This window comes from Globicephala melas, chromosome 9 (assembly GCF_963455315.2).
Source record: "Globicephala melas chromosome 9, mGloMel1.2, whole genome shotgun sequence".
NCBI lineage: Eukaryota > Metazoa > Chordata > Mammalia > Artiodactyla > Delphinidae > Globicephala > Globicephala melas.
In genome coordinates this window covers 36527583-36553737 of record NC_083322.1, presented here as the reverse complement: position 1 = coordinate 36553737, position 26155 = coordinate 36527583, and the positions used below count along the sequence as shown (strand labels likewise).

General features: G+C 36.6%; 1 protein-coding gene across 3 annotated transcripts in view; it reads left to right on the top strand.

The window, feature by feature from the left end:
• Nucleotides 1-26155, top strand: part of ZNF277 (zinc finger protein 277) — a 115875-nt gene that overhangs the window by 46696 nt on the left and 43024 nt on the right. For 2 of the 3 annotated variants that reach the window (XM_030857581.3, XM_060305396.2), the window contains 3 exons: nucleotides 14519-14720; nucleotides 22404-22492; nucleotides 22755-22837. In XM_030857581.3, the coding sequence (XP_030713441.1) occupies nucleotides 14519-14720; nucleotides 22404-22492; nucleotides 22755-22837 (374 nt within the window). The remainder of the gene's footprint in view (nucleotides 1-14518; nucleotides 14721-22403; nucleotides 22493-22754; nucleotides 22838-26155) is intronic. The other variant, XM_030857586.3, reaches the window with a different exon arrangement.

The following is a 26155-nucleotide window of genomic DNA, read 5'->3' as shown; positions in this document are numbered from 1 at the left end:
AAGTAACCAACTTCCCAACCCACCCTCAGGGAATTTAGTAGGATGGACAGTGGTTTGAGGATGTATGAGAAAGCAATTTCTGAGTATTTCTAGAAAGATTGGACCTGTTAATAGCTTTAATATAACAGTAGGATGGTTGCCACACGTTCTCAGTCTTTTCCTGACTTCTCTTTGCTATTGATTTTGCTTGCATACAAATTGAACAAACCTGTCTCACTAGAAATAATCAGGTGATAGCATATGCTATAGAACTTAACACTTACAACACTTACAGTTTTTCTTTATAGAATGGGAATGTAAAAAGGAAAATCTTTGAGGAACAAGAGAGTTAATTGTTAATCCTAATTCTATGTGAAAAACATTTTGCCTTTTCTCAAATAAATCTTCACTGTAGACAGGATGCAGTAATCTGGTCCTATTAGAAACTCTCTGGAATATATATCCCCACAGGTAAAGAATCCCTCCTATTACATCTGTTCTCAGTAAATTCCTATATTTATATAAAAGATACCATATATTTTACTTTCAAAAACAGTAGTCCAGCGGTTAATGTTAATGGTGGAGATTTCAGGCACTGTGATAACCAATTTAAAAAATTACTTTTGCCAGGGAATTTGTTTGTATATTATACCCTATATTATACCCTATATAAGTATTGCCTGTTCTGTCTTCAGGGTGTCTCCTTCTGCTCTGCCTGCAAAGTGAGGTCATCTAAATCCTGTTGCAAAATGGTGGTTCATTTAGTTATGTAATTGCTTGAAATCCCAAAATAAGGACACTATTCACATACACGTTGTAAATAAAAATGTTAGACTAACTGATAAAAAATATAGTGTAAGTGACAGGATGCATGGTTTTAAAACTTTTTGGAGTCACCAGAACCCTTTAAGAATTAAATCAAAAGACCTTCCTAGGGCTTCCCTGGTGGTGCAGTGGTTGAGAGTCCGCCTGCCAATGCAGGGGACACAGGTTCGTGCCCCGGTCTGGGAAGATCCCACATGCCGCAGAGAAGCTGGGCCCGTGAGCCATGGCTGCTGAGCCTGCGCGTCCGGAGCCTGTGCTCCCCAACGGGAGAGGCCACAACAGTGAGAGGCCTGCATACCACAAAAAAAAAAAAAAAAAAAAGACCTTCCTAGAAAAATTCATACACACATAATTTTGAATACAATTTCACATTGAACTCTACAGATTGAGTCTGAATCGTGTAGGTGTTCATGGACCCTAAGATTAAGGTCTTCTGCATTAATTAGATCTGCTCTGTCAAATATGATAGCCAATAATCACATGTGGCTATTTAATTAAAATTAAACAAAATTGAAGTTCCTCAGTCTCACTGTCCACATTCTCAATGCTCAATAACCACATGTAGCTAATGGCCACCATGGACAATAGCCAATAGGACAAAGCAGATATAGAACATTTCCTTTCTCTCAATAGGTTCTTTTGGACAGCACTGGGTTAGGTGTTTCTAAAATACTCTATTTAAAAATCTTATCATTATGTGTATTTATGTATAAGTATTTCTGTAGAGCTGCATGATTTGACAACCCAGAACATATATGTTGTAAGAAAAGTCAAGCTCTTTTTGACACAATACAGATCTGTTCCCGAAATATAAATAGGACTCAAAGTAAGGCAGCTAGCTAACCTCAGCTGGACCTTCAGGACTATTCTACAATGATTTTTTTCTAAATTGCATTTTCCGTTAGTAGTAGTTGTAAATCTTTTCCATTTTTTCCTTAAGTTCTTGTCTTCAGTGTAGTTGGAGACCTCACCTCCTATGTTCAGAAAATTGAGGCTGTCAGTATAAATTCCTTCAACTTCCCTTATCTCTGTATAAAAATCTCATCGTGTTTTCTTTTATTGTAATATGCTACAGAAATAGCAAGGTGATCAAGAGAATGCAAAAGCCTTTGAATTTTAACTATATAATCAGGACTTAAGAGTAAATAGACAGTTATGAAGTGAGCTTATTCTTTGTTAGAAGTCTGGGATCCACTCTTACATGACTTGGTGCTTTAGATCTACTTAAGGACCATGGAATGTGTATTTTGAATTAATGTACAGGAATTGTAGTACACCTCAGTGCATATGATGCCTGTCTCTCTCCATCCTCAAACTTACAGCCATACTCATTATTATCAGTAGTAATAATGGGAGCTAACCTTTATTGCACTAATGTGTCGACCACCCATGTGCTTTACATCAGTTTCCTCAATTAACCCTCATAACAACTCCATCAGGTAACTAGTATAATTAATCCATTTTATGCTGTAGAAACAGACTTGACGTTAAGTAACTCACCCAGGATTGGTTAATGGGACCAAGTGTACAGTATTTTTAAGTATATGCACATTGTTGTATAGTGGATCTCTAGGACCTTTTCATCTTGCATAACCAAAACTCTATACTCATTGAACAACTACTCCCCATTTTCCCCTCCTCCATCTCCTGACGACCACCGTTCTACTTATGCTTCTATGAGTGTCACCACTTTAAATAACTCATATAAATGGAATCATGCAGTATTCATCCTTTTGTGATTGGCTTAGTTCACTTACATGTCTTTCAGGTTCATCCATGTTGTACTGTATGACAGAATGTCCTTTTATAAGGCTGAATAATGTTTCATTGTATATCTGTACCACAACTTCTTTATCCGTTCATATGTCGATGGACACGTAGGCTGTTTGCACCTCTTGGCTATTGTGAATAAGGCTTTGTTGAACATGGAAGTGCAAATCTCTTCACATCCTGTTTTCAGTTCTCCTTGATATATACTGCTGGATTATATGGTAGTTCTGTTTTTAATTTTTTGAGGACCCTCCATCCTGTTTTCTGCAATAGCTGTAGCAGTTTACATTCCAAGAACACTGTACAGATTTTCTTTTTCTCCATACCCTTGTCAACACTTATCTCGTGTATTTTTGATGATAGTCATTCTAACAGATGTGAGGTAGTATCTCATTATACTTTGATTTGCATTTCCCTGGTGATTAGTGATGTTGAGCACCTTTTCATATACCTGTGGGCTATTTGTATGTCTTCTTTAGAGAAGTGTCTATTCAGGTCCTTTGCCCATTTTTTAATTGGGTTATTTGTTTTTGCTTTTGAGTTTTATGAGTTACTTGGGTATTTTGGATATTAACCCTTTTGCAGTTATACGGTTTGCAAATATTATCTCCCATTCCATAGATCGTATTGTTGTCTTTTTTTTTTTCCTTTGCTATGCAGAAACTTTGTAGTTTCATGTAGTCCTACTTATCTATTGTTTTCGTTGCCTACACTTTGGTGTCATATTCAAGAAATCATTGCCACCCTCAGGGAGAAAATATTGCCACCCATGGGAGAAAATATTTGCAAATGAAGCAACTGACAAAGAATTAATCTCCAAAATATACAAGCAGCTCATGCAGTTCAATATCTAAAAAACAAACAGGGCTTCCCTGGTGGTGCAGTGGTTGAGAGTCCACCTGCCAATGCAGGGGACATGGGTTCGTGCCCCGATACGGGAAGATCCCACATGCTGCGGAGCGGCTAGGCCCGTGAGCCATGGCCGCTGAGCCTGCGCGTCTGGAGCCTGTGCTCTGCAACGGGAGAGGCAACAACAGTGAGAGGCCCGCGTACCGCCAAAACAAAACAAAACAAAACAAAAACCAATCCAAAAATGCGCAGAAGATCTAAATAGACACTTCTCCAAAGAAGATATACAGATTGCCAACAAACACGTGAAAGGATGCTCAACATCACTAATCATTAGAGAAGTGCAAATCAAAACTACAATGAGGTATCACCTCACACCAGTCAGAATGGCCATCATCAAAAAATCTACAAACAATAAATGCTGGAGAGGGTGTGGAGAAAAGGGAACCCTCTTACACTGTTGGTAGAAATGTAAATTGATACAGCCACTATGGAGAACAGTATGGAGGTTCCTTAAAAAACTAAAAATAGAACTACCATACGACCCAGCAATCCCACTACTGGGCATATACCCTGAGAAAACCATAATTCAAAAAGAGTCATGTACCACAATGTTCATTGCAGCCCTATTTACAATATCCAGGACATGGAAGCAACCTAAGTGCCCATGGACAGATGAATGGATAAAGAAGATGTGGCACATATATACAATGGAATATTACTCAAGCATAAAAAAATGAAATTGAGTTATTTGCAATGAGGTGGATGGACCTAGAGACTGTCATACAGAGTGAAGTAAGTCAGAGAAAAACAAATACCATATGCTAACATGTATATAGAATCTAAAAAAAAAATGGTTCTGAAGAACTTAGGGGCAGGACAGGTATAAAGATGCAGACATATTAAAAAAAAAAAAAGATGCAGACATAGAGAATGGACTTGAGGACACGGGGAGGGGGAAGGGTAAGCTGGGACAAAGTGAGAGAGTGACATGGACATATATACACTACCAAATGTAAAATGGTTAGCTAGTGGGAAGCAGTTGCATAGCACAGGGAGATCAGCTCGGTGCTTTGTGGCCACCTAGAGGGGTGGGATAGAGAGGATGGGAGGGAGACACAAGAGGGAGGAGATATGGGGTTATAAGTATATGTATAGCTGATTCACTTTGTTATAAAGCAGAAACTAACACACCATTATAAAGCAATTATACTCCAATAAAGATGTTAAAATAAATAAATAAAATAAAAATTTAAAAAAAATCATTGCCAAGGCCAATATTAGGAAGTTTTTTTCCTATATTTTCTTCTAGGAGTTTTGTAAGTTCAGGTTTTATATTTAAGTCTTTATTTTATTTTGAGTTGATTTTTTGTGTGTGGAATAAGGTAAGCGTCCAGTTTCATCTTTTACACGTGAATATCCAGTTTACCCAATAATAGTATTTTTTAATGAATGGTTGTTGAAAAAGCTATCCTTTATTGCACTGTAGTCTTGGCATCTTTGTCAAAGGTCATTTGACACTATGTGTTTGGGTTTATTTCTGGGCTCTCTATTCTGTTCCTTGATCTATATACATCTCTCATTAAGCGAGTACATGCTGTTTTGACTACTGTAGCTTTGTAGGATGTTTTGAAGTCAGGAAGTGGAAGACCTCTAGCTTTGTTCTTCTTTCTCAAGGTTGTTTTGGCTATTCACGGTCCTTTGTGTTTCCATATGAATTTTAATGTTTTTTTTTTTCTATTTCTGCAAAAAAAAAAAAAAAAAAGCCAAAGGAATTTGATAGAAATTGCATTGAATCTGTAGATTGCTTTGGGTAGTTTGGACAATATAACATTTTACATCTTCCTATCCATGAACATACGCTGTCTTTCCAATTATATTTGTATCTTTCATCAGTGTTTTGTAGTTTTCGGTGTACAAGTCTTTTTGCCTCTTTGGTTAAGTTTATTCCTACATATTTTATTCTTTTTGATACTCTTGTAAATAGAATTGTTTTAATTTCCTTTTCAGAAAGTTCATTGTTGGTGTATAGAAACACAACTGATTTTTGTATGTTATTTGTCCTGCAACTTTACTGAATTTGTTTATTAGTTCTAAGCATTTTTTTCTGTGTGTGTATACTCTCTATAGTAATATAAGATCATGTAATCTGCAAACATAATTTTACTTCTTTTCTGATTTGGATGCCTTTTTTGTTTGTTTGTTTCTTGTTTGTTTCTTGCCTAATTTCTCTAGTTAGGACTTCCAGTATTATGTTGAATATAAATGGCAAGAGTGGGCATCCTTACCTTGTTCCTCATCTTAGAGGGAAAGTTTTCAGTTTTTAACAGTTGTAAATATTATGAGCTTTTTATATATATTGCCTTCATTATGTTGAGACAGTTTCCTTCTTTTTCTAGTTTGTTGAGTGTTTTTATCATGAAAGGATGTTGAATTCTGTCAAATGCTTTTTTTCCATCTATTGAGGTGATCCTGTGATTTATGTCTTTCATTCTGTTAATGTGGTGTATCATATTGATTGATTTTCATATGCTTAACCATTCTTGCATCCCAAGGATAAATTCCACTTGATTATGGTGTATGATCCTTGTAATGTGCTGTTGAATTTGGTTTGCTGGTATTTTGTTGAAGACTTTTGCATCTTTATACATTAGGGATATTAGTCTGTAATTTTCTTGTAGTGTCTGTCTCGCTTTGGTATCATGGTAATGCTGGCCTCATAAAATGAGTTTGGAAGTGTTCCTTCCTCTTCAGTATTTTGGAGGAGTTTGAGAAGAATTGGCACTAATTCTTTAAGTGTTTGATAGAATTCTCCTGTGAAGCCATTTGTTCCTGGGCTTTTCTTTGTTGGGAGTTTTTTCATTACTGACTCAGTCTCCTTATAGTTACAGATTTTCTATTTCTTCAGTGATTCAGGTTTGGAATATTGTATGTTTCTAAGAATGTATCCATTTCTTCTAGGTTATCCAGTTTGTTGGAGTATAATTATTTATAGCAGCCCCTCATGATCCTTTGTATTTCTGTGTTATCAGTTATAATATCTCCCTCTTTCATTCCTGATTTTGAGTTTACCTTTTAAAAAAACACCCACTCTGGGCTTCCCTGGTGGCGCAGTGGTTGAGAGTCTGCCTGCCGATGCAGGGGACACGGGTTCGTGCCCCGGTTTGGGAAGATCCCACATGCCGCAGAGCCTGCGCGTCCGGAGCCTGTGCTCCACAGCGGGAGAGGCCACAACAGTGAGAGGCCCGCGTACCGCAAAAAAAAAAAAAAAAAAAAAACGCCAACTCTTATTTTTGTTGATTTTTTTCTATATTTTTTCTATTCTCTATTTCATTTATTTCTGTCCCAATCTTGTTTCCTTCTGCTAAATTGGAGCTTGGTTTGCTCTTCTTTGACTAGTTCCTTGAGTTACAAAGTTTGTTTATGGGAGATCGTTTTTCCTTTTAACATACTCATTTACCACTATAAACTTTCCTGGTTTTCCTGCATCCCACAGGTTTTGGTATCTTGTGTTTTCCTTTTGTTGAGACTTGTTTTGTGACTTAATATGTTGTGTTACTTCCTTGATTAAAGACCATCAGGATCTACTCACAGCTTTCAAATTAAATATAAATCTTTGGCCTGGCATTAAGGCTCACCAACATGTGATCCATCTACCTTTACAGCTTTTTCTTACTTAGACTCTAGCACTATTTGGACTATTTTGATTTTTTAACTACCCATATGTACTTGCTGGAATTCTTTACCATTTCAGGAATCCTCTGTGATGACTACCCTTTATTTCTCCAGTTTTAAGGGTTTTTTTTCCTCCCTATTCTAAGCCCTTGATTTATATGGTCAACTTCACATATGTTAACCTGTATTATAATTGTTTGTACAGTTGTCTCATATTTTCTTCTAGACTAACAATTTCTTCAGGATAGGTATTTTTATTAATAATCTTTGTATTTCTTTTAGTATCTAGAATTAACGTGATGCATAATAGGCATTCAATTTTTAAATGGTAAATATAATCAAAATTTTTCATCTTAGATCTTAAGACTTAGAAAGTGACTGAATAAAACGGTGCTTGCTCTACTGCTTTCTCTTATCTGTCACAGTCACATTTAGGAACTCATCAGTTGGCATGCTTTTTATTTAAGAATTTTTCAGTGTTAAAAAAATTGGGGGCAAATAAATGCATTCATAATCTCATTGTTTTGTATATTCTCTTTCAAACCTTGTACTTGCATTTGAGTGTATGTACATGTATGTTTATAATTGCCAGTTAGCAAATGCATAATGTTATATAGCACAGATATGCCAGATATTATAGAACAGTTTTCATTTGTGTGACATTTAGGTTGTTTCCATTACTTTACTTTATAGGTGATGCTGTAATAAAGTTTTCATAGCTTTTTGCCTGTTAAATTAGCTTCTTTAATTTTCAAGCATGGGTTTATTAGGTTTAAGGGTTGACTATGTTTGTAACTGTTTTCATACCAGAGGAAGTGGCAAACTTTCCAGCTGTATAGATGAGTTCTAAGTCCATCCCCCAGCCTTCCCACTTTTAGTAGGAGTATAGTAAATTAATCTTTTATATTTGGGGCCTCATTAATTTACAAGATGAATTATTAGCCCAGGGGTAATTAAATAAGGGTGTTGTATTCTTACTCTGAATTTAAGAGATTGATAATGGTTAAAAAGACTAGACCTGGTCTTTGCAATTTTCCAAATGCATCTGCTGGGGAGCCACTCTTAGAAATCAAAGAACTGACTTGTTTAGGAAGTAGAAGGCCATTTTTTGGTGTAAGAGCAAAATACTCTCAAGAATTTAGAAATAAAGTTACCTTCTTGGAGTTTAATTTTTAGAATAAAATCAACATATAATCAGTGAGATTGATTAGGCATTGAAATCCTATGGAAATATATGATATCTGTCAGATCAAAAGCTTAGAGAACAGGCCTGAAAATATTATCCAGACTTGTTAAAATACGGAAGTGAGCTATAATCAAATAAATTACACTAATATATATAAAGAACAAATGTAAAGGAAATGTTTACTTTGGAAACTAGAGTATGTTTACAGTGTTTTCAGAATTAAAACAGTAAAAACAAACAAAAACACTCCACCTATCTCGATATTCCAGTTTTTATGATAGATATCAATTAGATGGTCAGAGTGTGATGAGAGTAGCAACTAAATCAATTTTATCTGGGTTGAGTGTATCACCAAATTACTGCTTCGTTTTCACAGTTTCAGTGGTGGTGTGATGATAATGTTTGCAGGGACTTCTTTAAAGGGGAAATGATGTGTGAGGTGTTCTACAGTTCTTTACGATGGAATGCTGTAAAAGTTCTTATCAATTATTTGTTGATCTGGGCTTTTCTCCTCTCATTCAATTTAAGGGAGACAGAAACCTCAGTCTTCTTATTTTTTCTTCAAAGCACCAGCAGCCAGCTATTTGTTTGGCAGTAATGATACATTGCAAAGTCTAGAGCTGCCTATTTTAGCATATAGGTATATTATGAATTCATGACTGGTTTGTTCCCTAGATAGAACTTTGCTACTCAAAGTGTGGTTTGTGAATGAGTGGGCTGACAACATCTGGGAACTGAGACATGTAAAATTTCAATCCTGTCTACCTCTTAGGCCAACTTTGTTAGTTCATGTACTCCAAGAAGCACACACTAAGATGGAATTTGACGTTGAAGAGATTTGTTAGGGAAGACGCCAGAGGGAAGAAGGAGAGGTAGGTCTGACCTGTGTGAAGGAAAGAGGTTAAGGAGGGTTGTGTAGGAGCTCGGAGTACAGCACAGTTCTAAGCAAGTTTCTGGCAAGCCAGTGGGGAGTCCTCCAGGCAGTGTCCCATGTCAGTGAAGTTCCATCTCTCACAGAAATGAGTCTGCCTTGCTATTTCTGCTGCCTCCAATCATTTAATGAAAGCAATGTATGGAAAGCTTGGCTTCAGTGCAAGTGGGATTTCAGAGCACAGCACCCAAGGCCTTCTTTTCATTATGGTCACAACAGCAAGAGATTTGATTGGCACAGTTCCCTGGCCGCCACACCTACTGAATCAGGTGCATTTCAACAAAATCTCCAGGTGATTATATGCATATTAAGCTTTGAAAAGCACTACCCTAGAATAATAATTTGACACTTTGACGATCTTACCCAGAGTCAGTAAAATTGTTTATAATCAGCATAGGATCTCCTCAAAAACTCAGCTCTTTCGGAGTGGTATTTTTTACAGTTCATTTGAACAGAGTTGCTGTTCAAAGTGAGAACTAGAGCAGATAATTTGTTGTTAATTTGTAACAAATGTGGGAAGCAGATTTTGAGCCAAAGCAGAATTTCCAATGATACTTTGCCTCTTTGCTGAAAAGAGCTAGATATAATTTACTTCCTTTGGCCTTTTAGAGTTCAAAGTTCTTGTAGCAAAGAATTACGTATTTCTGCGTGTTGTCTTTTTACCATGTGGTAAGATGTAGATATGATTCTTGTGGTGACAGCTGGAAATAAACTGTTAGATCTTACTGAGTTTCCTCTGCTGACACAGTGCTTAGCATTTGAGGGGCTCTCTCTAGGACAGACTACACTATAAAGTTAGCTTTGCCACAAGGCATTGTCACCTAACTTATGGATTTTTCCATGAGTCCAAGGTATCCACACTCTGGTATATATATGATCAGGAGACCCACAGTCCCCATGTGATCATCCTCTGAACCACTGATTCCCAGGCTTCAGTGTAGAGACTACTGCTTGGTAAAAATTACAGTTCCTCTGTCTACAGTAAGGTCTTGAAATCAGTACTTTTAAAAAGCCTCCCAGGTGATGAAACTTAATTTGGAAGTCACTGCTCTAAAGTAAAATATATACAGAGGATTGGGGTCTATCCCACAGAAACATCCTCAGATGGAGTGGTTATAACTGACTCAGCATTCCAAATGATGCTTGTTCCTTGTTTACTAGAGAGTATCTTTACATGAAAAATTAAAAATAATTTTGAAATCCCTAATTAAAGATGAAATACTTTTATTACACTCAATAGTATTTATTGTTATCTCAGAATTCAATGTAATTTTTACATCATTATTTATTAATTAGCAGTGGGCCTGTTAACACCAAGGCTCACAGGACTGAATATCTGGCTATAATGATAGTTGGACTACTCTCAGTCCTGGGCAGAGAAAGTTCTCCTAAAGACAGACAGCCAGAGGTGTTCCCTAAAATAGAATTTACCTAGAAACTGAGTTAAAGGTGTAACTCTAGTTGTAAGTACCTCTGGTCCATTATTCATTCTTTTATTTCTTTGTTCAGCAAACACTTGTGAAATACAATCTATGTTTCAGGCACTGTATAATCGATACCAGAGACCTGAAAATAAGTAAGACTTAGTGCTTGACCGTGAGGAATTCACTAGACTACCCTAGTGGCAGAGATATACATGAAAACAATTAATTACAACAGAGATATTTGTATTGTTGAGCATGGAGAGATGGAGTAGGTCAAGCCCACAAGCAGCCGTGGGGCGAAGGTGGGGGGACAGAGTGAGGGACAGCTGGCAAACACAAAGAATAGCACAGGTGCATCACATGAGACACCAGTTACTGCTGCCTTTGTCCACAAGCCCTGTCAGGAATATCTAAATTCTGAGCAGATCACCTGAGCTATCTAAAACTTAACTCATTATCCATCCCTCTCAGAAAACAAAAATTCTGCTTCTCTACATGTATTTCTAGATTTGTGACTGGTACCCCCATTCATACAGTCTTTCCAGCCAGAAACCTGGGAGTCTTCCTCATCTCCTTCTCCTTTACTCCCTGTGGCCAGCCATTAATCAGGAACTGTCAGTTTCATCTTTGTAGCCTCTTCTCTATTCCTCTCTTCTAAGCACTGCTAACGTTGCTGCTTCAGACAAGCTCTCAAACTTGGACATCTGCAGTAGTCTCCTAACTGGTCGGTCTCCCCATCTTTAGACTTGTCCTCTTTCCAATCCATTCTCCCCATATCAGTTTAAAACAGGAGAGACCCCTCCTATAAGGAAAGGTCTAAACTCCTTAGAGTTAGGTATAGGTTGAGAGTGCAAATGCTTGAGCCGAACTGCTTGGATTCAAATCCTGACTCGACCACTTACTAGCTATCTGAAGGGCAAGTCACTTAGCCTTTCAGTGACTAAGTTTCCTCAACTGTAAAATAAGAGTAGAAATTGACTCTCTGTCATAGGATTACCGTAAGGGTTAATTGAATTAATACTGTACCTGTAAAGTGCTTAACAATGCCTGGCACAAAGTAAACACAGTGATGGTGGGTACTCATGGTAGGATAATAATGCACAGTATTTGTGCCAAGTAAATAAAGATGACCAGGACTCACCTTGTCTTCCAGAGACTAACAGTCTGAAGGTAAACAGATTACTTCTTATGATCAATGCTGTTATAAATTTGAACACAGTGCTAAATGATTATGGAATCAGGAGAAAATTGTAGAACCTTGAGATCTAAAAATGTTTTTTTCTATTAATTTTTTTTATTTTATGGATGTATAGCAACTCAAGTTCCCAAATACAACTTAGTACCTCTCAAACCACAAGTTCCTCATACATGAAATCTGTAGATTCATGATTTTGCTCCTGTACACCCTTACAGTGACAGTAAGCAATTTGGTTCTAGTATGTGTGAACATTTAGGTCCCTTCTCTGAGGAATAATTTGAAAAAAGAGAAACTGGCATTGAACAAACAAAAGGGAAGAGACATGAGCCACAGAAGAATAATAGAGAGTTTGCAGTAAAGTCTCAGGAAAGAAGACAATGGTAGAGTACCCAGTGGTTTTGAAGGATGTGGGCTACTGAGGTTTAAGAGTTGCTGGTGGAGGTGGTATGGGGGAGGCTGCAGGACACGGCAGAATGCATATAAATTTAGTATGACTTACAAGTACATATGAATTCAAAACAGCACTGAACATAGTTTAACAAGAAACACAGTTGAGGAATTGCCTTTTGGGGTTGGAGGCAGAAAAATGTAGTGTTTGAATTTAGGCTCAAATTAGTAAGTTTAGACTATTTACTAACACTGTGACTTGGGGAAATTATTTAACTTTTCTAAGTCTCAATTCTCATCTGGAAGATGGAGGTTGTAATAGTACTAATCGAATAAGGTAGTTAGGGTTAATTGAGAAAGTGCCCTAAAACACTTTGCTGGTAATTTACAAATAGCAAACACCTAGTAAGGTTAGTTCTTGCTGTTGGTGGTGATTATTAATATAGTGTTTGCTTTCTTCAGTTAAGAAAAATTAATTTACAGATACCTCAATCAAATTTGGGAAGAAGAATATAGTACAGTACTTGTTATTTCCTAGATGGCAGGTAATGTTACTAACGTTTATTTAGAATATGCTGCCTTTTGTTTTCCTATTCTAGGGAACGTAAAATATTATTACAGAGTTTCATGAGTATATCACTTACCTTTTTCCCCATCCTATTTTTCACATGCAGGTTTAAGTTCCTGCAGAACTTAACCTATAACTGAAAAATATATCCTGCAACTAAAGAGCTATAGCATTCCAGAACTTGATTTCATTACCTAATTTAATGAATATAATAATGGGTAACACACCAGTCTTACTAATAGTGCTTCTAAAGTGCTTAAATATTTTTAATATTCTCCCTATTGTCATGTGTACCCTGTTTTCTTCTTTCCAGGTATTTAATAATTTTAGGTAACTAAGATAAACAGTTTGATTTAGCCTACTTTATTATGAGTGATGTATTAGAGGACATCGCTTATGGGACACGTTCCCTCTCCAGCTCACTTAGGTGACTGCTGTATCCCCATGCTCCCATAAATCCTATACATTCTCGCTCTCTCTTTATCCTTTTAACTTATCTTTACCTTCAAACAAATTTCAAGCAGTTAGGCCTTGATGGTAAGAATAGTGTCATGCAAAGTCAAGCAGGAAAAAACTCAGTAGATACTCAGCTAATTTTTGTTAAGTGAGTGAATGAATGCTGCCCTCTTACATCATTTATCCAGTTCTTAGGCCATGGTCAGCAGTGTACCAGTAACTGATTCAATTAATTATTCAATTAAGAAGGCCTTTAAAAATAGGTAAAGTAAAATAAAAATAAGGAATAAAATTTAACAGTAGAATTAATAGTAACCTAATTCCAAAGATTGCTGTTTGTGAAATAGCTGTCTTTCTTTCCAAAGAAGGTCTCCTGCCCTTCCTCAGATGCCAAATGCCTTACACTAGTTACCTTGTTGCTGACTACTCAGTAGTCTGCGTAAGGTGACAGGTCCAGCCTTCCACCCTAGAAGACTGAAGAGGACTACTGACACAACTGGCTATAGTTTGAGGCCCTGAATTCAGAGCTGTAGACCTTACATACTTCAACTCTTAAGGATACTATAGGTGACGTTAGGAAAAGGAATAGTGTAGACAAGAAAAATGTTTAGCATGTATGTCTAGTAATTGAGCATTCATCTCTTTGTTTGCAAGAACTTGAATTATGATACATAATTATATAATCAAATGATAGATATAAATCAACATCAAAAATTGCCACCTGGGCCACACAGCACATGCTGTGTTAACCCAATATGAGACCTGTCTTCTTCGCACATGACAAATAATCAGAAACAGGAAAGAGTTTGCAGGTGTAACAGGAAGCAGCTTAAAAGATTGTCCTGGCATCACCTGTAGCCTCAATATATACCATTTGCCTCCCAGCGTGATGACTTTCAGCCATAGGTCACAAATGGGCCTTAGAACCTTAACCCAGTGTGTTGCAGCCTTCCCCCTCCAGGTACCCCTAGATTTGCTGCCATTGGCCGGTATCCAAGAAGAAGGCTTGAACAGCTGTCCTGACAAGTGGGTTTTCCCAATTCAAGCTGGCAAATGGGGAGTTTGAGCTGCTTTGTTATACTCCCTGCCTCTGGGTTACAGAAGCTATTTAAAATGGTAATAAAGTATCGTGCTCTCTGGTACTGTGTATTTTCTTTTTTGGAATTATGTAAATATCTTTAGGATCCTTTTAATGCAGGAGGTGAGAAATCATCCTTCTAAAGAGAGTTGATTTCAGCTTTTTTTTTCTTTTTCTTTTTGTCTCTCCCAGACAGTAAGGATTGTATCCTGGAGCCGCTTTCCCTGCCAGAAAATCCAGGTGGCACCACCAGTTTAGAAGGTTCTCCATCTGTGCCTTGTATTTTCTGTGAAGAACATTTTCTTATAGATGAACAAGACAAACTTCTGAAGCACATGATCATTGAACATAAGACTGTCATAGCTGATGTTAAGTTGGTTGCTGATTTCCAAAGGTAAATTTTGTTTTTATCCATAAAAGAATTGTTTATTATTTCTTAAAGGAAAGGCATAGCATATATAAAATTATTCCTATAGAAATATGAAAATTCATATTATCAGGTTTCACCTTAGTCTTTTTTAAACTTTGTACTTACTTGCCTTCATGAGTGTGTAAGTTATGTTTGAAAATGTCACATACCTTTGCATGTCCTACAAATTCTGCAAGCAGACCAACTTTCCGAAGAGTCAATAATATTCCCTTTACCACATTCCATGAAATTTTGGACATTGTTGATCTCTATCAGATTGATGTTCTTTTCATGTTTCAGGACATATGCATTCTGCAGCTAAGTGAGTTCTTCCAGAAAGGTGAGAATAGACTTGGTAAAAGGCCACCCAAAGGGCAGTTTTGGGGGAAAGAGATACTTGGAGCCTTTTAAGCCAAAAGCTTATCATCCAAACACCTGTCAGCTTAAATGCTGTTATATGGTTGAAAACCAGGAAAATATTGAGTCTTTCAACAAGCCAGAGGGCTATAAGAGTAGACAGCAATTAAGGTCAGTGACTGAGGTACTTAGAGGAAGAGGATGAAGAGTAGATGTGAGTAGTTGAGGAACTGCCAACATTGGGCATGTGTGAAATGTAGGAACCTGACCTATACAACCAGGCCCCCAAAGTGAGCTAATTATAGTCACTAATTCTAGACTAATCCTTGGTAGTGATTGTCTAAGAGAAATGCCTTCTCTTAAGCAGATATAGTGGAGTAGTTATGTACAGGTCATTATTAGTTGAAATTTGGAATAATTTTCCATATAAACAATATCAGTGTAGTTAACTGGCTTTGTATAGTTACTGAAAGCACATATTTTGGTATATCTGGTAGGGTCCCATTTTGAGATGTTCTGCATTGATTTCCCTACAAAACGTTAGAGTAGCCCAGATATTATAAAATCCCTGCATCTAAACTCTGTATCTCCCAGACCACATTATCTTAGCAAGCAACTTGTTTCTTAGAATGGGTTTTGGAAGCAACAAGCTGTATTATTAAGAGTAGACTGTGAAACCTGGAAGGCCTAGGATTGAATGCAGACTCGGTGACTTTCTTTACCACATGGCTTCCAGCAAGCTACTTACCACTCTAAGCATCAGTTTTCTCATCTATAGAATGGGGGTAACACCAGCCCTCATAATATTATTGAGCATTATATAAAACAGGGCATGTATAGCACCAGTGTCTGAGGTATCTTTTATACACAATAAATGGTAGCCAAATTTTTAATTATATTTTGATTACAAAAGATATATTTGAAGTCTTAGCTTCCTGCAACGGTAGCTTAAGATTTCAATAGGCATTTATGCTGGTCTGAAGACCTAATTATCATTTGTAAAATTTGTTTTGAGAAATTTTCATTTAAGTTTCTAAGTACTCTAAACTTCTAGAATGGCAGTTTGTTTTTAAGGACAAATAGCCACAGTGCTCAAAGGGGTAATATTAGCTATTCTCTAGCCCTTCTTGGCCTTCTCAGATGCATAGCACCAATAATGAATGTCTGCTGTGTGCTGTCTCTGTTATGGCCCCTTATATCCATCCACTCAGCATTGTTACTTGTGAGTAGACTTTGGGGCTGTATGGTTAGGGGGCAGAGACAGAATAGGGAAGGAGAGTTATATGAACAATATATGCCACCAACTACTGGAATAAACTAATTCTTACAAGCCTTCAGAGGAAACACTCTGTGCTTCTCATTCTCATTCATTATTCTTTGTTTTCAATTAAAATTTGTATGTGTGTATATATGTATATACACGTGTGTGTGTTGGGAGTATTCTGGGAGTTTTCTCTTATATGATACCTAGTTATAGGTGGTCATATCTGTCGATTTTGTTTTAGACATTTCTTAGGCTAGAGAGCTTTGAATTCTTCTCTTATTCAAATAACCATTGACAGGACTATCAAAAGAGTTATTGTTTTATAAATTTCCTATCACTTGGTCTTTCTTTGATGTAAAACTTTTTTTTTTTTACTCTTTTTTACCACATAAATGCAAATTCTCCCTAAGGAATTGCAGAAAAATATGATGATCAACCAGTGATAATTGAGTAATGTTAAGATTTTCTTTGTCTTCTTCTAAAATCTGTGAGAAATGTCTGAATCAGTTCGTATTTTATCCTTTGTACTTATGTATGATGGCTAAGTGGCTATATTTGTACTAATCAATCTCTCTTTTATCATTGTTGTCAATCTCATCTGTATGTGGGCAGGAAAATCAAATTATTTACTAGGTCTCAGGGCTTAGGAATTAATAATTAAATATTGAGATCAATCACACTATAAATGCAGTTATGTAATAAAATGGATGCTTTAATTAAAAAGAAAAAGATGCATGTCTGATATAAGTGCTTTCTAAATAAAGTGTGTAGTTAACATGTACTTTAAATTTGGAAACCTAGATTTTCCTTGTCAACTCTCCTCCTAATTAAATAAAAGTTTCACCCTCAGGAAGTAAAAATGTGATTAATTCACACTGACCAGGAATGGATATGGCTAAACTTTGTTATTTTTAAATACCATTTAATATATTAATAGTGTTGTGATTAACAATGTTGTGTTAGTTTCAGGTGTACAGCAGAGAGATTCAGTTATACATATACAAGTATCTATTCTTTTTCAAATTCTTTTCCCATTTAGGTTCCACAAGGACCTACTGTATATAGCACAGGGAACTCTGCTCAATATTATGTAACAACCTATGTGACTTTTTCTTAGCAGTTATTGAGGGGAGGGAGGGATAGTGAGAGGTTCAATTGGCATGAGTTAATTCACTCAGAACTTCTTTATAGGTTGAATAATTCTTATATATATATAAAACTTCTCAGAGAGGAGTTGTTGCTTCTGAGTACAATAAGTAATAAAGACGATAAATAATAGATAAGAGATGGACTTACCTTGTCCTTTGTAAGAAATAAGCTCTAAAGTTTCAGTTTAAATATATTTAACATTTTCTTTATTGGAACAAAGTAACAGTAAAATTTTCTCAGAGCAAATAAAACAAAAACAAAAGTAAAAAGTCTCTCCTTTGAGCCGTTTATTAACATAGTTATTTATACTGAGCTACTTGCTAGCTTTAGTCAGTAGATAAAATTTTTCCAGAAGAAAAATGTTAACTCCTTAATTCTTGCCCCTTTCTATATTAGAGTCCACTCATTCAGTGCTACTTAATTAATGACTGTATCTCAACTCTTTATGCTTCTGTCAATAAGCACGCCAGTTACAATGGGGAGCTGGGCAGGCAAGATGATATTACTACAAGGATTTCTTGTGAGATGTGATTAAAGTTCTTTTAAAAGAAAGTATTTGCTGGTGACCTAATAATTACTTTTATGGCTTTTTAATAAAATATGAAATGCTGTGATAACTGTCCTCCAAATAAAGGGTTCATACCACATATTATTTCTTGGCTTCCTTTATATATTGAGTGGTTTCTTTAAACAAACTAAAGAAGTAGGAAAAAATGAAGAAGTACTAAGTGATACCTTAACATGGAACAATAAATTTTAGTGGGTGGGAAAAAATGCCACCCACATCTGTATTGAACATCTGCTATCTTTAAAACATCTCTCAATTGAATACAATTTATCTGAATGCTTTTACCAACCACAGGGAAATGGACATATTGATACCTCTTAATTTTAATTATAAACTAAAAAAGTACTATTATATGATAACTAGGATACATCTTAAATTTAGACTTAGGTCAAAAGTTTGTTGCAATTCAGATCTATTTATATAGTATACCACAATAAGATATGATACATAATTGTATATGTTTAAGTTATATGGTAGTTTATGGTTATATTTTGCTTTTGTAACATGATTCTTTTTCCCTTTGATGTTATTGTCACCCAGCCTTTGGTCAGGAGGAGACCACTCAGATGACACCTTTGTGCCTATTGGACTGGCCTACTACCTGCTTTATCCTTCTTTCCCCAGAAGCTACCTAACAACATCTCAGAGATGCTCTTAGAGATGGTGTCTGAAAAACATCCTTTCCAGAATTCATGACCACTTGTTCATGAAGCAATAAAATAGCTTTTAACCAATGTAAAGACTGCCAGACATGAGCATATAACAGTATCTTCTCTCTCTTCATCCCATTGGACGCCTTAACTATTTGAAGAGGGTAACTGAAGTTCTGTCAGACAGAATCTCCCCATGATTTTAAGTCAGCCGATGTTAGTAATCACTTCCCTTGTGCCTACCACACTGAGGTAAACTGTGATACAAAACAAATACATGATGTGAGCCTTCTCTTCAAAGATCAAGGAGAAAAGGACTCAACATGGAAGTCCTTAGAGACTAAGAGCCATTGACTTTTGGAATCAGGACATCAGAGGGATCAGTGCCTCTGTAGGTACTGTACCTTTTGCTTAGTCAAGCAGTTCCAATTCAACAGCCCCAAACAGCTGGTGTCAACTTTCAACACTTGGGCAGGAAGTTAGGAGCAGTTCAGACCAAGAGCTGCTTTTAGGTAATATGCTTTTCAGAAAGGGAAGACCTTCCCTCTCCCTTCAGACTTCATGTCTGTACTTCAGTTTTGCCATGTCAAAAAGCATTCTCCTTGGTCTCTAAGGAAGAAAATTCTTCAAGTATCGCAACTGTAATTCTGGAGGCTTTCTCCTGTTTCTCTGAAATTTTTCTGAAATTTTTCTGAAATTCTTGTGTAGATTGGTCCTCACGTGACATGAGAGGCATTGTGTTGTAGGAGACTTGAGTTTGGATTTGGAGACAACAGATCCCAATTCTAACATTCTAATTGTGTGACCTTGGGCAGGTAGGGTCTCAGTAATGGTAGCTGCTAATAATTGATATCCTTCTGATCACCATCATCATCATCACTCTACTCTTCCCCGCCTCAGCCACATGTGTGTGCCCTCTGACACTACTCATATAACTATTTTAATTTGCTCATTAAATGTTTGATGAAACGTTATCATTGTTGTTTTTGTTGTTGTTTTAGATACCAATATTTCTCTGGAATAAATTCTTTACTACTTTAATCTTATCTAAATATGTTACTTTTTCTTATAATAATAACTTTCATTTATTAAACACCCAGCATGGTGGACACTGCTTTACATGTGTTATCCTGTTTAATTATCAACAGTCCATTTTGCAAATAAGTAAGCTGAGTGTCAGAAAGGTTAAAAAATCTTTTAATTCAGGTTCATATCTCTGAATGCAAAGTCCCTGCTTCTCTCTTCCCTGTTGCCTGCAGGGCTGGTGGAGTCAGTTAATAAAACGTCAGCCACAAGGGTTGGACCATCGTCTTAATTTAAAAAGCACAACTACTTCTAGCTCAAGATCTGTGCAGATAAGAGACTCTTATTGTGTTGACTCTGTTAAAGAATTAGTCAGTGACAATTCAAAGGACAGTCTGGTCACTAGTATCTGCTCTTACCTGGTCATCTACTTCATGTAATTTTTTACATGTAATTATCACTGCCTTTTAACGAACTGTAGGCTCATAGTGGAAATAATATAAAGGGCTGACAACAACTGTTCTGTTTTCTCCAGAGGGTGGCACCCACAGAGCCTTCAGTGGAGTAGTAATCAAGAGTGATGAACCTCTCCTTGGTGTATTCTAGTGGTAGCCATGAGGAAACTCCAGATAAAACTTGACTCCCTTTTCTTTCAGTTTCCCCTGGAGGGGAAGGAAAAGCAACTAGTGGGGAATGGAAAAGAGGAGAATAAGAGTAACTATGTAAGATAACTGGGGAGTGGAGGGTGCTAAAGCTGGCCAGGATGGCAAAGGGAATAACGTGTCAGCCTTTTGTAGGTGCTTTTCCTCTTTTTGTGTACTCTGATGGACCTGAAATGCCTTCAGCTCTGATACTTCTAATGTGGGAGCCAGGGAGCTAGACATAGGGTCATGGTTCATCATTTATAGTATTTATGGTTTGAGACTGAGCTGGAGCCTCAGATACATCATTTTCAGATCTCTTAAAATAAGGTCTAGCACTGTTTTATAAGGAAAGAGTTCTACCCCTTCTTACCCATCCAGGTTGCCAGCATGGTTATACATGAGAAGGAAGAGCTAAAGCATGTGGTTCTATTGTTATACATTATTCTTTTACTTCTTTTTTTTTTTTGTAAATTTACTTATTTTTATTTATTTTTGGTTGCATTGGGTCTTTGCTGCTGTGCACGGGCTTTCTCTAGTTGCGGCGAGTGGGGGCTACTCTTGGCTGCGGTGTGCGGGCTTCTCATTGCGGTGGCTTCTCTTTTTGCGGAGCACGGGCTCTAGGCGTGCGGGCTTCAGTAGTTGTCGCATGCGGGCTCAGTAGTTATGGCGCGCGGGCTTAGTTGCTCCGCAGCATGTGGAATCTTCCCAGACCAGGGCTCGAACCCGTGTGCCCTGCATTGGCAGGCGAATTCTTTACCACTGCACCACCAGGGAAGCCCATCTTTTACTTCTTTTACTTATATATTCTATATTCAGTGTTGTCATCCATTTATATTTTATATTAGCTCATGTCACGTTTCTCTCTTTCTCTCAGACCTCTCTCCCGGCACATTTTTTTTTTCCTAATGTATAATGAATGCCCTTTCTATAGAGCACCATGGGTTGGGAAAATAAGAAAAAGAGATTAAAAAGGAGTCAAAATATTGGGAGCTGGAGAACTACTTAGAGAACCTTACAGGAATCTTCAAATGCTCTTCTACCTCTTTAAAACATTTAGTGTGGACCTACTATGTGCAGGACACAGGTGCTATATCAAGCCATTTAAATATACTCTTTCTGTGTGCTTTGTCTGTTTAACTAAGTTCCATCTCTTGTGCACGTTTTGATCCTTTGTTGTAAGTTTCCTTTTTTATCCATCAACATGTAGCCTGATAAATTGTCAACTGCAGAGTCAACCTTTCCATTTCCTTTTTCCCCCTTGAAGCAGATCACATTCTCTTCTTCTTCTTCTTTGATAAATGAAATTGTAATTGTCAATATAAATCTTGTTAGATAAATGGAAAGATGAACAGCTTGTTGAATCCTGTCATCTTACTCCCTCTTTCATCAAATAGTGCAGGTCTGGGTGTTATGCTTTGCTTTTACGTATAGCCAGTGTCCTTCTTCTAACTCAACTCATTAGATACAGGAATTGCAAGCTTGGCTGTTATTCTAAAAGCTAAATTTCAGACACAGTGTGGACGTATGGAATTGTTCTATCTTGTTATATAGATATTGAATTTAGACTGACTTCTCATTGCATTATCATGATCTGTTCTTTTGATGTATAAGATAACCACCTAACTTTCAATTTATTGGAAAATGTGTGATAAAGCCTATTTAATCATTGTTGCATTTTAAATTCATATAAACTTAGATGTGATTTCAAAAAAACTTCATTATCACATAAAAATAATTCATTTTAATTTTTCCATATGTCTCTTTATTGAATTTGGGGATGGTAAAATTTAATCATTTTCATGCCTTTACAGGGTAATGTCATTCATTAAATATTTATTTCATATTTCTACAATGCTCTGCTGCCTTTCTAGTTACAAATTTTCTAGCTAGAAGTTTTCAGTCAACATTTGATTTATTGCTTTAGGGTAATTAAATGTTCTTATAAAATCCTATATTCTAAAGTAAGTAGTGTATTGAGTCTTCTCACCATTCTTTGTTTTTGATTGTTCTAAGGTACATTTCATATTGGAGGAAAAGGTTCACTGAACAGCCCATTACAGATTTTTGTAGTGTGATAAGAATCAATTCCACAGCTCCATTTGGTAAGTGTACATCTTGACTACCATCTTTTCCCTGCAATCCAAAAATTCAAAGGAATAATCTTTCTTATAATTCTCTTAAATAGTAGCTAAAATTAAATTGCTCTGTTCATGTTGTATAACTTCAGTAAAGCTAAAACAGAACTATATACCAGAAGAGAGATCATCATAGACATAGATAGATATATTTCTCTTAAGAAAGATAAATTTTTTTTGAAAAAGTGATAAATATCATTTCTTATTTATTTTCCTGATCTCTCAACAGAAGAACAAGACAATTATTTTTTGCTGTGTGATGTTTTACCAGAAGATAGAATACTTAGAGAAGAACTTCAGAAGCAGAGACTGGTAAGAGTTATTTTAAAGAATGAGCAGTGTGTTGGAAACACATACAAAATCATTTTTGTTATTGCCCTTTTTTGTTTGTTTTTATTCTGGAAACTTTCAAACATACACAAAGAGGAGATAATACATAAAGATCTTAAAACAGGAAAGGTAGACACTTGATTGAAGAGTAAAGCATTTCATGTTAAAAATGCAGAGAGAATTTTTGGCTTTGTTTTGCTTCCTGGATTATCTCTAAAATAACAACAGAGCTTACACATTTTAGTGTAATTTTAGCTGCCTGACACATGCTAGGGTTCAGCAATCGTGGAAGAATGCCCTCAGCTAAAATTGAGTTGAATTGATTAACCTTTTTTCTCCCCCTGGAATGTGCTATGCACTAGCACTTCTTTTGTGCCCCTTTATGAATTAAGCAAATAGTTTGATCATAATAGTCTTTCTCATTTTCAGCCTTAACGATAAGGAAGCTGATTTGAAAATCTCAGCATCTTTAGTCTTTTAAAAAGATAACAGCATATACAGGTGTGAAAATTTTCATTTTCAGAAGTTGAACAGAAATTGGTTAATTTTTTGAAGTTAGTAATTTTATTTAAAAGTATCCAGTTTTCCATTATTTGTCACTAAATCTCAACTATTACTTGAAAATGACTTGCTCTTCCTTTAGTGGTTACTTATAACTGTTCCCTGTATCTTTGGACTTGGCTAGATACGTTGTGAAAGAAAACTATGATTTCAGTGTTTCTGCTAAATCCTCAAGAGATCTAGGAGGAAAATAAATCCTGTCTAACAAAGTCGTAAGATTTGAGAAAGTCCCCTGAAGCACATTATATTATGTAAACATGAGATGATGTTGTTGGATACTGATTTATGTAAGAAAAAGTATGCAAACCCAATGAAGAAACAGGACTTCCTGAGTTTCTCTTCTTTCCCTATTGTAATATCTAAGAAATCTGCAGAATAAGGATAAATTGACTGTAAAATTTTATGGATTTTGTTTGGTAGTACTTATTCATAATTTTTTATTTCCATGAGTTTTTTCACTCTTACTCACAGTGGTCTTAATCAAAAATGATCAAACTGACATAATCCTAGTACCCCTATGTATTTCTTTATAAGAACTCAAACTAACTCAGCAGCCATTACTGTTACTCGATACACAGAATCTTTGTTGTATGTCTGTAGACAGACTCAAGTCCCTAGAAATATCTACATCTATAAAACTTAGGTAACCTTTTAAGATTGTGAAACCACCTCCAACATGTGGGTTCTTTCCCCACACCACCACGCAATTCTCTGACACCAGCTGCATGTTCTACAATTCAACGCAGTCCTGACACTGTCTACTCAAAGATAGCATCAGATCCCACAGGTTAAGGGCTCAGTCCCACAAGACTGCTATCCACTTCATATACCAATCGCAAATCCAGGTTGTCACCTGTACTTCTGACCAACTGGCTGTGAACCCCTATAAAGGTTCTCATGACCCTCCTTTCTTGGGTTTAATTAATTTGCTAGAGTGGTTCACAGAACTCAGGAAACTAGTTTACTCAATAGATTACTGGTTTATTACAAAGGATATTAATGAATGTGAATCAACAGCCAGATGAAAAAATACATAGTGTGAGATCCTGAACAAAGAAGCTCTGTCCCCATGGAATTTGAGGCCCACCAAGGCAGCATGTAGATGAAGTTCAGAGAGCTTCATCCACCTGGAAACTCTGCACCATGTCCTTTTGGGTTTTTAGGAAACCTCATTACGTAGGCATGATTGATTAAATCTTTGACCATTGAGGGGGATGAAAGTTCCAGCCCTCAGAAGGACATAGCTGGCTCTCGTCCTTAGGTTACCTAGTATTCTCTGAAAGTCAGCTCGTTAGCATAACAAGAACCACATTTAGAGCTCTCAACACTGAGTAATTCCCTGGATTTTAGGAGCCAAGTGCCAGGAATGGGGGCTAAGGCCAGATATACATTTCTCATGACAAATCACAACATCCCATCTTTTTACCAACTTTATACTTTGTCAGAGTAGTAGATTTGATGAAAGTGAGTGTTATGGCAGCTTAAAAGAAACAAAATATGATGAAATTGCAGTCAGTGTATACATACATTCATGTTCATTGAATTCCTGCTTAACTAGATGATCATACAAAGAAGCACAAGGCATGGTCATGTCATAAAAGAGTGTACAATCTAGAGAAAAACCGCAAACGTGTTCTTGGGAATGGAGATAATGATAGAATGTAGGGCTTGTGAAGATTAAGTGAGATAATGCTTGTGATATACTTACGATAGTATCTGCTATGTAGAAAGCACTCAATAAATGTTGCCAGTAATACAAATAACAATATAGTGTGTCTTAACAGTGAGATGGATTTGGGTATTTGGAGAGTTGTAGAAAAGGGAGGAAAATACATATGGATCTGTATGTTCAAGGTATATTCAGGAAAGTTAAGTCTGATCTGAAAGATTTTGGGAGGAGTGTGAGATAGGTTTGAAGAGGTAAGATGAAGCTAAATCATGGAAATCCTTTGGTGCCAGGATTGACTTTCTAATGAGAAAGACCCATTGATGTCTCTTCATTGCCCATGAGAGTGAAATGAAGAAAAGATGATAAATGTAGCTGTATAAAAATCCATTTAAAGCTGGCAAGTTCTCACTACAGACCAACTTGGAGATGTGGAAAGAAACTAACAATTACTGAGTGCCAGCCATACGCCATGCCTTTGCATTAGATCCTTGCTTCATAGCAACCCTGTGAGATAGCTGTTAAATGCTGTTCTACTGATGAGGAAACTGTGGCATAGAAAGATGATTTTGTCCAGGAGCACTTAGTGAATGAGAAGCAAAGCTGAGGCTTTAAGCTAAGTGATGTGCCTAATACCTGCCTTTTTAAGCCATGCCACGCCGTGCGAGTCTAGTAGTTATTTACTCTGCTTCCCACAACTCTTGTACTCTTTTTTATTCTAGGCTGATAGTTGCTCTGTCCTGGATGCTCATTATCTTATAGGTCTGTGTAGGGAGGGGATTCAGGCTAGGATTGGACTTTCAGGAAAGCGGAGGAGGCTTACAATAGGCTACCACTGGGAATGGTGGCTAGAAGATCAACAAAAAGAAAAGATTTGCCAAGTAACAGGAAGACAGGCTGAATTTGCAGTCAGACATTTCATTGTAATTTTATGCTCTGTAGTGTGGAAGCAGGAGGTTGGTGTGGGTGATCTTTCTTTGGGAGTTGGCAATAATGACAGGATGTCTCTCTTTTTTGTACAACGAGCTCTACAAGTCAGTAACAGACATTTCCAGAAAGAAGTCCAAATGATC